The sequence below is a fragment of the Myodes glareolus genome, chromosome 3 (genome assembly GCF_982192425.1).
Source record: "Myodes glareolus chromosome 3, mMyoGla1.1, whole genome shotgun sequence".
Classification (NCBI taxonomy): Eukaryota; Metazoa; Chordata; class Mammalia; order Rodentia; family Cricetidae; genus Myodes; species Myodes glareolus.
Genome location: NC_142028.1, coordinates 85,454,843 through 85,467,010, shown reverse-complemented (window position 1 = coordinate 85,467,010; position 12,168 = coordinate 85,454,843). Strand labels below are relative to the sequence as shown.

At 37.6% G+C, this 12,168-nt stretch overlaps 1 protein-coding gene across 3 annotated transcripts in view; it reads left to right on the top strand.

Annotated features, from left to right (window-relative positions):
• The window catches only part of Usp24 (ubiquitin specific peptidase 24), a 138,713-nt gene that overhangs the window by 50,521 nt on the left and 76,024 nt on the right, over positions 1 to 12,168 (top strand). For 2 of the 3 annotated variants that reach the window (XM_085686349.2, XM_085686348.2), the window contains exons 12-17: positions 866 to 969; positions 4,950 to 5,057; positions 5,242 to 5,337; positions 5,429 to 5,590; positions 5,794 to 5,841; positions 11,226 to 11,333. In XM_085686349.2, the coding sequence (XP_085542475.1) occupies positions 866 to 969; positions 4,950 to 5,057; positions 5,242 to 5,337; positions 5,429 to 5,590; positions 5,794 to 5,841; positions 11,226 to 11,333 (626 nt within the window). The remainder of the gene's footprint in view (positions 1 to 865; positions 970 to 4,949; positions 5,058 to 5,241; positions 5,338 to 5,428; positions 5,591 to 5,793; positions 5,842 to 11,225; positions 11,334 to 12,168) is intronic. The other variant, XM_085686351.2, reaches the window with a different exon arrangement.

Below are 12,168 nucleotides of genomic sequence, written 5' to 3'. Positions count from 1 at the left end.
TCAGGTGGTGGTGGCACATGCCTTTAATCCCAGCGCTCGAGAGGCAGAAACAGGAGGATCTCTGTGAGTTTTTGGCTAGCCTGGTCTACAAGAACTAGTTCTAGGACAGGCTCCAAAGCTACAGAAAAACCCTGTCTCAAAAAACAACAACAAAAAAAAAAAAAAAAAAAAAAAAGAAAGAAATGTTAGGTAGAAGAAACAGAGATGAAGAAAGAAACACAGAGACTTAGGATAGTATTGAAAGGGCCACTCAGTCTCTCCTGCTTAGTGAGTTCTGAGTTCGCCCATATTTAATTTTCCATATACTTTTGTTCCCCAATATAAAAGGGGGAAGAAGGCAAAAGGCTGCCTTAACATGATACAAAAGGCAACCAGAACAGTCACTTGCACCAGTACTTGAAATATCAAGTCATAATTTCTTGAGAAAAGCATTCTGTTGTTCAGGCAGTGAACCCACTCTAGACCAAGAATCCCGAAGGCAGCCACTCCCAAGGTCAAACCTCCTATTTCAAAGGAAGAAACAGAAGTAGTTGAATTCTCTGACTTTAGGTCAAGATGGAATGGTTCTACCTATCTAGGCCATCTTACTGTCCAAAACACCAAGTAACCACACCCTAGGTCAGGGTGTGGAGCCGTAGTTGTCAACAACTTTGAGCAAACTCACACTGACTTTCAGACAAGATGGAATAGGCTCACATTTTTGGGCTTCCACAGACATGTAAATTGTTTTTAATTTTAAAAGGTACAATTTTTTTTCTTTTCATTAGCCTTTAGATAATCTTAGGAAATTATTACTGCTTTGAATTAATAGAGTCATAGAGTCATTCACTGTATCTGGTTTCCCCTCTAATGTTTCCTCCATTAGGCAACATAGACCAAGCACAATACTGTGATCGCATAAAGGGAATTATTGAACTCTTGGGCAGTAAATTGTCATTGGATGAACTCACTAAAATTTGGAAAATACAAGTAAGTTGAGAAGAATTATCTTTGCCTTTTCTGATAAGTTTTTAACCGTAGGAAAGGGGGTAGGGTGGTGAAGAGTCTGGGAAATTGAACCTCATCTGGTTTTAACTAGAAGAGCTATACCTAATCTGTTTTACGGTTTATTGAAATTTCATATATATAAGTGGTTGAGGACTTAGGGGATTTAGCTCAGTGATAGGGCACTTGCCTAGCAAATACAGTGTCCTAAGTTCCACCCTCAGTTCTAGAAAAAATAAATTACATATGTAAAGTGAATGTCTGACATAAGAACAGACAGGAGGACCAATGGAACCGAATAGAAGACCCGGATATCAATCCACACATTTTCAAACACTTGATCTTTGATAAAGAAGCAAAAAAATATCAAATGGAAAAAAGAAAGCCTATTTTACAAGTGGTGTTGGCATAAATTGGATATGAACATGTAGAAAAATGAAAATAGATCCATATCTATCACCATGCACAACACTCAAGTCCAAATGGATCAAAGACCTCAACATAAAGCCAGCCACACTGAACCTCATAGAAGAGAAAGTGTGAAGTATACTTGAACGCATTGGCACAGGGAACCACTTCCTAAATATAACCCCAGCAGCACAGACACTGAGAGAAACAATTAATAAATGGGACCTCCTGAAACTGAAAAACTTTTGTAAAGCAAAGGACACGGTCAACAAGGCAAAACGACAGCCTACAGAATGGGAAAAGATCTTCACTAACCTCACATCAGACAGAGGTCTGATCTCCAAAATATACAAAGAACTCAAGAAGTTGGACACCAAAAGATCACATAATCCAATTAAAAAATGGAGTACAGACCTACACAGAGAATTCTCAACAGAGGAATCTAAAATGGCTTAAGGAAATTTTCAGTATCCTTAGTCATCAGAGAAATGCAAATCAAAACAACTCTGAGATTCCATCTTACACCTGTCGGAATGGCCAAGATCAAAAACACTGATGACAGCTTATGCTGGAGAGGTGTGGGGAAAGGGGAACACTTCTGCATTGCTAGTGGGAATGCAAGCTGGTACAACCCCTTTGGATGTCAGTGTGGCGATTTCTCAGAAAATTAGGAAACAACCTTCCTCAAGACCCAGTAATACCACTTTTGGGTATATATCCAAAGGATGCTCAATCATGCCACAAGGACATGTGCTCAACTATGTTCATAGCAGCTTTGTTTGTCATAGCCAGAACCTAGAAACAACCTAAATGCCCCTCAATTGAAGAATGGATAAGAAAAATGTGGGTCATTTACACAATGGAGTACTACACAGCAGAAAAAAAATAAAGACAGCTTGAATTTTGCAGGAAAATGGATAGAGCTAGAAAACATTATTTTGAGTGAGGTAACACAGACACAGAAAGACAATTATCACATGTACTCACTCATAGATGGTTTTAAACATAAAGCAAAGAAAGCCAATTTACAAGCCACAATCCCAGAGAACTTAAACAACAATGCAGACATTAAGAGAGACTTACATAGATATAATCTACATTGGCAGTAGAAAATAGAAAAAGACAAGATGTCCTGAGTAAATTGGGAGCATGAGGACCTTGGGGGAGGGCTGAAGTGGGGAGGGGAGAGGCAGGGAGGGGAGCAGAGAAAAATGTAGAGCTCAATAAATATCAATAAAATAAAAAAAGTGAATGTCATATTCACAAGACATTTCAGACTTTAGACTAGTCTTATTTCTTTAGTTAAAAAAAATGTCAGAATCTTCCCAAAAGCTATGTATCAGCTAATACAGAGCTAGGAATCGGTGTGCATCCTCTGTTTATCCACCCAGTTATTTTTCCTTCTATTGTTAATGTTCATTAATAATTTTTCCTGTTAGTCTGATAAATGAGAATGACAGTAGCAGCAGGGTTTTAGATTCTTGCTTACTAGGACTCTTTTTTGTTTGCTTTCCCATATTCTGGCTGCCTTCTTTTTTCCCCTAAAGACAAAATCTCACTATATAGTCCATGCTGGACTTGGAATTGCAATCCTCTGTCTTAGTTTCCTGTTTGTTGGGATTATAGATGTGTTTTATCATGTACATCTAGTATTCCTTTTTAAATTTCCCATTAAATTATTCTTTTCTACTTTGCTTCCCCCCCCCCAAACCTTAATCTTTTGCTCTTACTCAAGAGCTTTCACTAGTCAGTTTCATCCACTCTGGTGGTATTAATTACATTTTTACATTGCTTTCTATGAATCATTCCTCTAATTCAGACCAAGCATGCAGCATGTGTCTCACCTAATTCCTAAACCAGAGGAAAATCTGGCGCTTTCCTTAACTGTGTCCACTTAATCTCTATCAGTCAAAATCTGGTCAGAAACAAACTGCTAGGCCTTCAGTCACATGGAATTTGCCCTGGGGAATTATTTACAAAGTATACTCATGGTATACAGACATACATGCATACATACAGACAAAACACCCATACACATAATATAAACAATTTTTTAAAATTTTAAACAAAAAATAAGAACAAAAATGGTGTGATTAAGGTGGAAGAATGCTAGGAGTAATAGATAGAAAGGAGCATCAGGTCCAAGGAGAGATACTTTGAGTACAGGTGCTGAAGCTGGAAAGTGCTCTACAGCTTGCACTGCCAGAACACCTGCTGCCTTACCGGGCAGATGAGCCTCCATTCTCTGAGCCTGACCCTCTCCCAGTACTGCCCCTCACTGACAGTATTCTAGGAAGCTAACTGGCAGAGAACTGTTGGAATACAATTCACTGATTCATTTCCCAGCATTACGGAGCAAACCACAGTTAAACTAGATTAAAGAAAAGCTGTCCTAGGTCTCTAGACTTTACTTTCCATAGCTTGGCTTTGTCTGAATACCCTCATATAATGTTGTTTTCTGAGTATACATTTTGAACCCACATGATATTGAAGATTAGGTGTATGTGTATGTATGTGTGTATTCATGTAATCCTACATTTGATGGACAACTGTATATGTGTAGTGGATATGGGGGAAATTAACTGAATCTACAAAGACTCCCCTGCTTTTCAAGTTTCTTTCCAAACAAGATAAACACTGAGGCATGACTGTCTTATGACTGAGAATATAAAGTGAGTGTCAGTCATCTACAGTAGGGTCTGCAGCTCTCTGCAGATACTTACTGCCCATAAGATCAATAAATAAGCAGGGCGGTGGTGGCACACGCCTTTAATCCCAGCACTCAGGAAGCACTGTTTCAAATAAAAGTAAAATAAAATGTAAAAGAGTGCAGTGCTAAGTGCAGTTACGAACATGTTTTGAAATACGACACCATCCCTGTCTCCTCCACATACACAAGGCACACCGAGAGATTTAAATAAAATTTGAAATTGGCCGGGCTGTGGTGGCGCATGCCTTTATTCTCCGTACACAGGAGGCAGAGGCAGGTGAATCCCTGGGAGTTCGAGGCCAGTCTGGTCTACAAGAGCTAGTTCTAGGACAGGCTCCAAAACTATAGAGAAACCCTGTCTGAAAAAAAAAGGAAGGAAGGAAGAAAGGAAGAAAGGAAAGAAAGAAGGAAAGATTTTTAAGTATCAGTTGAAGTTACAAGGAATTTAGTATCAACATTTAATACAGGGCCGATAATACTCTCAGCTGTGATCACTATCTGTAAAAACACTGAAAATGTATTTGCCTTGTAATTTATCAGTTCACAATAATTCAATATAAATTTTTTGTTGAAAATATTTTATTCTCTTCCTAAAGTAAATGTCAGATTATGATTCTTGTGCTTTTTTACGTGTAAAAGATAATACTGCTGGAAGTGGAAATGCTGATAAACATTAGTAATCGTTGCTTCCCATAACCCTGCCAGTGTTATCATGAAAGTGAATGCTGATGAGACTAGAGTCTAATTTATTTTTGATGTGTGTCGCTTGTATAGATTGTCAGGAAGAAGACTTAGGTTTTGCCCAGTCACAGGACTTAACTTGCTTCTGATGTCCCCTTTCTTCTAGTCAGGACAGTCATCTACGGTAATTGAGAACATTCACACTATTATTGCCGCGGCAGCTGTGAAGTTTAATGCAGATCAGCTTAATCATTTGTTTGTTCTCATTCAAAAGGTAAGATTTAAACTCTAGCCCATCCCCAACAGCTGTGTTTAAATGTGCTTTTCTTACCTTATTAGCCCCGCACCCATCCCCCCCCCCCCCCCCCCCCCCCGCTCAAATTTAAAAGTGTATACTAACTTCACCAGCTTGACTGTGCCACCACCATATGTCTTGTCTTGTCTGTTCTTTTGTGCAGAGCTGGGAGAGCGAGAGTGACAGAGTAAGACAGAAACTGTTGAGTCTGATTGGACGGATTGGCCGCGAAGCTCGATTTGAGGCTACTTCTGGAAAGGCAGGAAAATCAAATGGATTTTTCTAGCTGCAGATGCTTAAAATAGTTGTCTATGCTTATGACATGGCTCATCATAATGGTGCTATTGCAGGTGTTAGACGTGCTCTGGGAACTGGCTCACCTTCCAACCTTGCCCAGTAGCCTTATTCAGCAAGCCTTGGAGGAGCACCTGACAATCCTTAGCGATGCCTACGCAGTGAAGGAAGCAATCAAGAGGAGCTACATCATTAAGTGCATAGAAGACATTAAAAGGGTTGGTTTTAGTTTTGCTCTAATTTTGTTGTCAGAGCAATAGTAATATTGTCTGAGTGATTAGAGCCAAGAAAGTTTCCTCCCATTACGTAAACTAAGAGAAATGTCCTGTTTGGGAACTGTTACCTTAGAGTCCAAATGTGGGAGCTTAGGTTTTGTTTTGTTATCAAGTCACTTAATATTTCTCTTAAAATGAATTTTCAGCCTGGAGAATGGTCAGGTTTGGAAAAAAACAAGAAAGATGGATTCAAGGTAAGTATTTCCATATGGAATCAATTAAGGTATTCTAATTTTAAAATTACCTTTAATAAATTGCATCATACTTTTAAATATTTTAGGGCTTATTAGACTGATATTATGATATAAATGTGATCTTTATGAAATATGATTTATTTAGGAGTTGGTATCTATTTACCCTTAAAAGGAAAAAATTAGGATTCCATGGAAAAGGTAATTTTTAGAACTTTTATGAAGTTGTATAACTTTCATCTTTATTTTCCTTTTAAGTTAGATCTAAAGTATATATACAATTTTTAAAGTAATTAAATTCTAAATAAATTCTGTCCCCACTTTTCTCTCATAAGGGAAAGATAAATATTTGTGGATGAAAAAGAAGGGGAAGGTGCATGTGATGCTAGCATACAGGAGATTTTAGGTATTTGGTGCACCTATGTGTGCACATGCTTTTCTTCTCATGGCATCCATGACCCAAGCCACGGGCAGCTCTCCAGGTAGCTCAGACTCAAAGCCCAGTCAGTCATAGGAAGGATTTTGGTTTTGGAGTTTCATATCAATAACATATACATGTTTCTGGTAAAAATAGATAGAGGCTTAGTATTTCATCAGCCAAACTGTTCTGTGGTTTCCATTGGTGTTTCTTCAAAGGAGCTGGGACACTGCTGGCTTTCATCTGTGTGTCCACAGACACATTGCTCTTGCTAAGAAGCTTTGACAATTTACTGAGCTTTTGTGCACTTTAGTTTATCTAGCTATAAAGTTTAGGTGGGGTATAAGAATATGGTGTTTCCTATTTCTAACAGTGAAATTTGATCAGCAGAATTTTCTGCATACGGTCTAGCTTTAGTGATTTTCAAAAGCTTTCACAAGCTGGAGCTAGTAATGCTGGGGTTAAAAGAAATGACGAATGTTTAATTCAGCAACCTTGCTTGCTTTCGACTCAGATGGAATTGAAATTTTCCAGTTCCCTCAGCACAGTGACTCAGACAATTTAGCAGTCTCTCTTCTTATGATTGAATGATTTTCACTGAGTTATTGAAATGTATATCCTTCGATAGTATCAGTAAAAGAAAAGGAGACTCTAAAAAAGTGCTCTTTTCTTATAGGCAACAGATTTTTTTTCTTTATGCAGGTCAAAGCTGAAGGGATATCTCCCTTTCTCCAGGGAAATAGCTTTTAAACCCAGAGACTCCTTTGGACCTTTGTTCCTCCCTTGTCACAGCTAAGCATCACCTAGCTCTCCTAGGCAGTTGCATCATTGTGTCTTCGTTGCTTCTCTTTGCAGTCACTTCATTCATGTCTGTTGCTTTATAGCAAAACAACAGCAAAAAGGGAACTACTGGTCATTTTGCAGATTCAAAAGGAATATTCTTCCTTTTTACCTCCCCTTTCCCCACTGCTCTCAGAAAGGAAATCCTAGTGCACTGTTGCTCTTTCCAAGTAACAATAGCTTGCATTTTATGTAGCCCTGCAAGTTGGCTAAGTCCTTCACAGATACTCAAAATACACATTGCTAAAGGGGGGCAGTGGGAAGATCAAAACCCCCTGGCAGGGGAGTGAAGTATTTACTGCCACTAAAGGTGTTTTTCTATGCTATGCCCTTTCCTGCCAGGCAGCAAGGTGGGCTGACTGGGGATTATGTCTCCCTGCCAGGCTACACAGAAACTAAGCGAAGGGTAAGACAAGCTCACCCACCTCTTCTTACTCCCTGCCCTCAGCAACCTCTTCTCCCCAACTGATTCCCTTTCCTGCTGCTTTTGACACTCCAAGTTCCCAAACTCCACTGTCCTGTTCAGAAATTCTGGCCTTTATTTATGTAGATTCTGCCAAGGTACCCTCAGCTCCCCTTTGGTCCTCTTTCCTTTGCTTCTTTTATACCCTTCACTGTCCACCCCCAACCCTTTGTCTCTTATTTCACTTCTTATTTCCTTCAGTTAAAAATTTTAAATGTTCTCATCCAAAAAATAATTACTAAACAAAAAAAAAATTATGTTTACTCCAGTAGTGGTGTTTGCATATTCCATAGGCTATCTTTTGGTCTCCTACCAGCACCTGGCAGGCTTCTGGTAAATATAGTTCTCTCCCTCTTCCTCCCCTGCACTGTATGAAGACATATAAAGCTGTTCTTAACCAGGTTGAATATCCCTTCTCTGAAACACTTGGGACCTATGGTGTTTCCAATTTCGGAGCCTTTTGGATTTTAGAATATTTGCATAAACTTTACTGGTTGAGCATCCCAAATTAAAAATAAGAAAAGTTTTGAACATAATATTCACACTCAAAAAAGCTTTCAATTTTAGAATTCAGATTTTTGGATTGAGAACAATCGACCTGTATTTTAGTGAGTTGTCTCTTTTTGCTGAAACATAATAAAGCTAGCAAGGTGTCCTCGGTACAAATAATCTCACAATGATGTGGTTAGTGAGGAGAAAAGTCTTCTTAAAGACTTTCTTCCTGCACAAAAAATTTTATGTTGTTTCTAAATAAAAATCTAAAACTGAAAAAGCAAAACATAAAAAGTGGGGGCTGTTCAGCCCTAAGAAGAGAGAACTCAAAGAATATGAGTGGTTTCTTTTAGGTCTTTAGAGGGTAAAAGCAGAGAAATGGCATGGGCTTAGTTTTATATCTCCTAAGATACTGCATAGAAACATGTTCACTTGGGAGAAGTGAGTGGTCCTTCTAGTGAAGTGTCTGAACACAGTGCCTGCCTGTTGAGGAAGTAACCATGTGATGAGTTTCATGAAAATGAAGAGAACAGATTATAAACATAGGTTTGCAGACATCCAAGTTGGGATTTGTAGCTTCCTCTAACATCACTCTAATTTGGACAATACACTAAATTCAGTGAAATTATCAAATATATTCAGTTTATTTTCAACTATCTTTAGCAATCAGGAGAATAATTTTCAATTTTTCTTAATATAATACCATAGATAGCAATGATTAACATTTTTTTCCTGGTTGCTAACCTTCAAAGAGACTATATCAGCAATCAATCTTAAATTCCAATTTATATGATTTTTCTTTTATTGTATAAAGAGTAACATTCAAAGTATAATTACTTTAGCCATAATTTACCTAATTAGTCATAATACTACTTTTTAATGTATCTACTTATTGCTGAAGTGTGTGTGTGTCTGTGTGCGTGCACATATATAAACCCTTTTATTCTTTCTGTAATCCTTTTGGAAGATGTCAGTTCAAAATAAAGCCTCACAATTTTCATCATTGTCTTTTACAATCTTGTTTCAGCAAAAAAATATTCTGGCTAATTTTAGAGCTATTTGACCTTTAATATATACCTTATTTCTGTGATTTGAAGATGCCAGAGATTGCAGCCTGCATTACAGAGACACTAAATTTGTAGAGAAGAAGAACAGAAACTACCTTTTGGTATTGAAATTTAGCTCAGTTAGTACATTGCTTACTTAGCATGAACAAGGTCCAGGGTTGCTTTCCTAGCACCTCACAAGCCAAGTGTGGTGACACATGCCTGTAATCCTAACACTCAAGAAATGGAGGCAAGAGAATCAGACATTTAATATCATCACCTTCAACTAGGTAATTAGTTTGTGGCCAAACATGGTACCTGAGACTCTGCCCCCCATCCCAAGAAAAGAAAAAAAAAGGGTCATTTTACATTTATGGACCATTGTTTGGACTCATAGCCAGAGACTAAATGTAAACATGTATTTGTTTTGTTTTTTATCAGTTATATGTGATTTTATCTTAAAACACTAATAATCGTTATCTGTAGTAGTGTTTTGGACCACTCAAACCTTTGGTACTGGGTCTACTAGGAATTAAGTCTGGGCCTTGCACATGTAGGCAAGTATGTTACATCCCAGCAGTCCTTGGGGCATACTGAAGCATGTGGAGTTTGTGTACTCTTCTTCTTTCAGAAAGTAACTTTTTACAGGTTGAGCAGCTTCTTGTGAATTAGAGTGCAGCTTAAAGCAGAGAGGCCCCAGTGTGAGTCATAGAACCCTGTGCAAAGGAAGGGTCTGCATGTCAGCTTCTGGCTTTGAAAATGATTTGAATTGTTTTGAGTCACAACAGGCTAGTTAGTGCTGATATAATGTTTCTGATAACATTTAAACAGAAAATTAGTAGCCCAAATTGAGACTTAAAGGCCATCCTTGTTTGGTAGTACATATAATAAATAACAGCTTAATTCAGATAGCAGGTAGATGAACAAATGCCTTTTGTGTCTAGGTGAGTTTGTATATAAAAGATATAGACAGTTAAAAAGCTTACATTTAATGCTTAGTGGCTGGTAAGTGTTTTTTGAGTAGTATCAATTTGAGAAATGCTAAAGGTCATAGAAATGTGTCTTAAAATCCAGGAAATATGGTATTTTGTAATTATTGGCTTATTTGGCCCATGTATTTAAGATGAGGAAAAAGTATTGTTTGGCAGTAACTTGCACACAGTAACCTACAGTAGTAGATGTGTTTCTTTAAAAGTCTACAGTACTATTCTATCAATTAGGATCTTCATTTTGCAGGAAAATTTGATAAAATTACTTAAAACAAAAAAATTCAGCCTTTTAAATAAGTACTAAGGCTTTAGTTGATGTTTTGGCTAATCAGTTGATTAATAGCACTTAATCTGATGGGTATTTTTTAATGAAGTTTTATAGTTCCAAAGATGCTATCAATTAAAGGCCAATTCTCTTTAAGAGAATTGCATTCTCGTCAGGTTTCTTTGATCTGCAACACAAAAATCTGATTATCGTACCAGTTTCAGAAATCATGTATTTGAAGTGCTTTGAAATTAAAGTGTAGTCTGAGTAAAATATCCATAATAGTTAATAAAAATAGTAATGGGATTGGGTGGAGGAAGGGAAGTACTAGGAATTGAACCCAGGACTTCACACATGCTAAACTCATGCTCTACCTCTGAGCTCTACCCAAGTCCCTTAGTAATTAAACAGAAATAGAAATATAATCATTGTCAGTATCTTGATCAGATCACTGATACCTTAATCACATAATTAAAGAAAGGCATTCTTAGTCTGTTTTCCTTGCTGGCTAGTTGAGTGTTAAGCTTTGCCATCAGTTTACTTTATGGAGTCAACATGTCTTAGCAGCTCTGTGCTACTTACCTATCCTCTGAAGTGGCTAATCCCTTGCCGTCTGTATTTTGCTGATGTCCCCTGTACATTTACTGTTATTCCACTCCTGTTTGCAGTTCTTGGCCTTAGAAAATTGCATGCAGAATAAGAAGTTGAAGATTGAATTATGATTGCATGGAGATAAGCTAAAAATAAGTACCATGAAAAGGAAAATTGTAGAATGTGTAACAATGAAATAATTGACTTGGAAATTTTTTTATAGCTAATAAATGACTGCCATTTACTTCTAAACTTAATTAACGTAACTTCTTTTTAACTCTAGTCATCTCAACTTAATAATCCGCAGTTTGTATGGGTGGTACCAGCTTTGCGCCAGCTCCATGAAATCACTCGCTCGTTTATAAAACAGACCTATCAAAAGCAAGACAAGGTAGGAGCAGACTTACTTTTGATTCTTCCATGCATCACCTTTTGTAGTCATTGTAGTAACGGGCAAGCCTGGCTAAGGTTATTGCATTGATAATATCTCACTGGCTTATGTTTATTGGTGTCATTGATTCTTATCATTTGGAACTCCTGAATTTAAATCACTCTACCTTCATGTCTGAGGAGAGCTTTCTTTTTGATTGCTCAATTTATAAAAATAACTAGGCCAACGTTTTTAAAAAAGTAACTATAAAATTTGAAAAAATTCCAGACTATTCCAAAAGGATTACTTTGTTTAAGAGCTAGGTAAAGCTTTCTCTATGTCACGAATTTGGGAGTAAAATCCAGGAAACCTCATAAAGTGCAATTGTAGTAGTGATACCAAGAGTTCCACAATAGTCCGGAATGGAGTGTAACAAAGGTTTATTTATTTGGGCTAAACCCACAGTAAGGGTAGCAATCCACAGTCCTCTGTATTCACTGGGAACTGGAACCAAGTCCAGGAGAAAAGAGGGCCAGGTAGGCTTTTTGCCTGCACTTACAGTACATGAGACCACGCTCATAGTGGGTCAGTATCTTAAAGGCTATTGACTGAAGGAGTTCCCGCAACATGCAATAGCTCTCTTCCAGTATTCATTTCACTTTAAGATGGAAAGTAATAGCAATGATTTAGTTCCCTGGGAGGAGGGCACTTATTAATAGAGTAATAAGAAATCAATTTTAAATAAAATACCAGATTGTGTTAACTGTCATCCAAAGTCTCATTCATGTTGTCTCTTTCATCTGGAGCACCTTCTAAGATAAAAGCTGCAGTAAACCAACCACGTGACTGTAGAGTC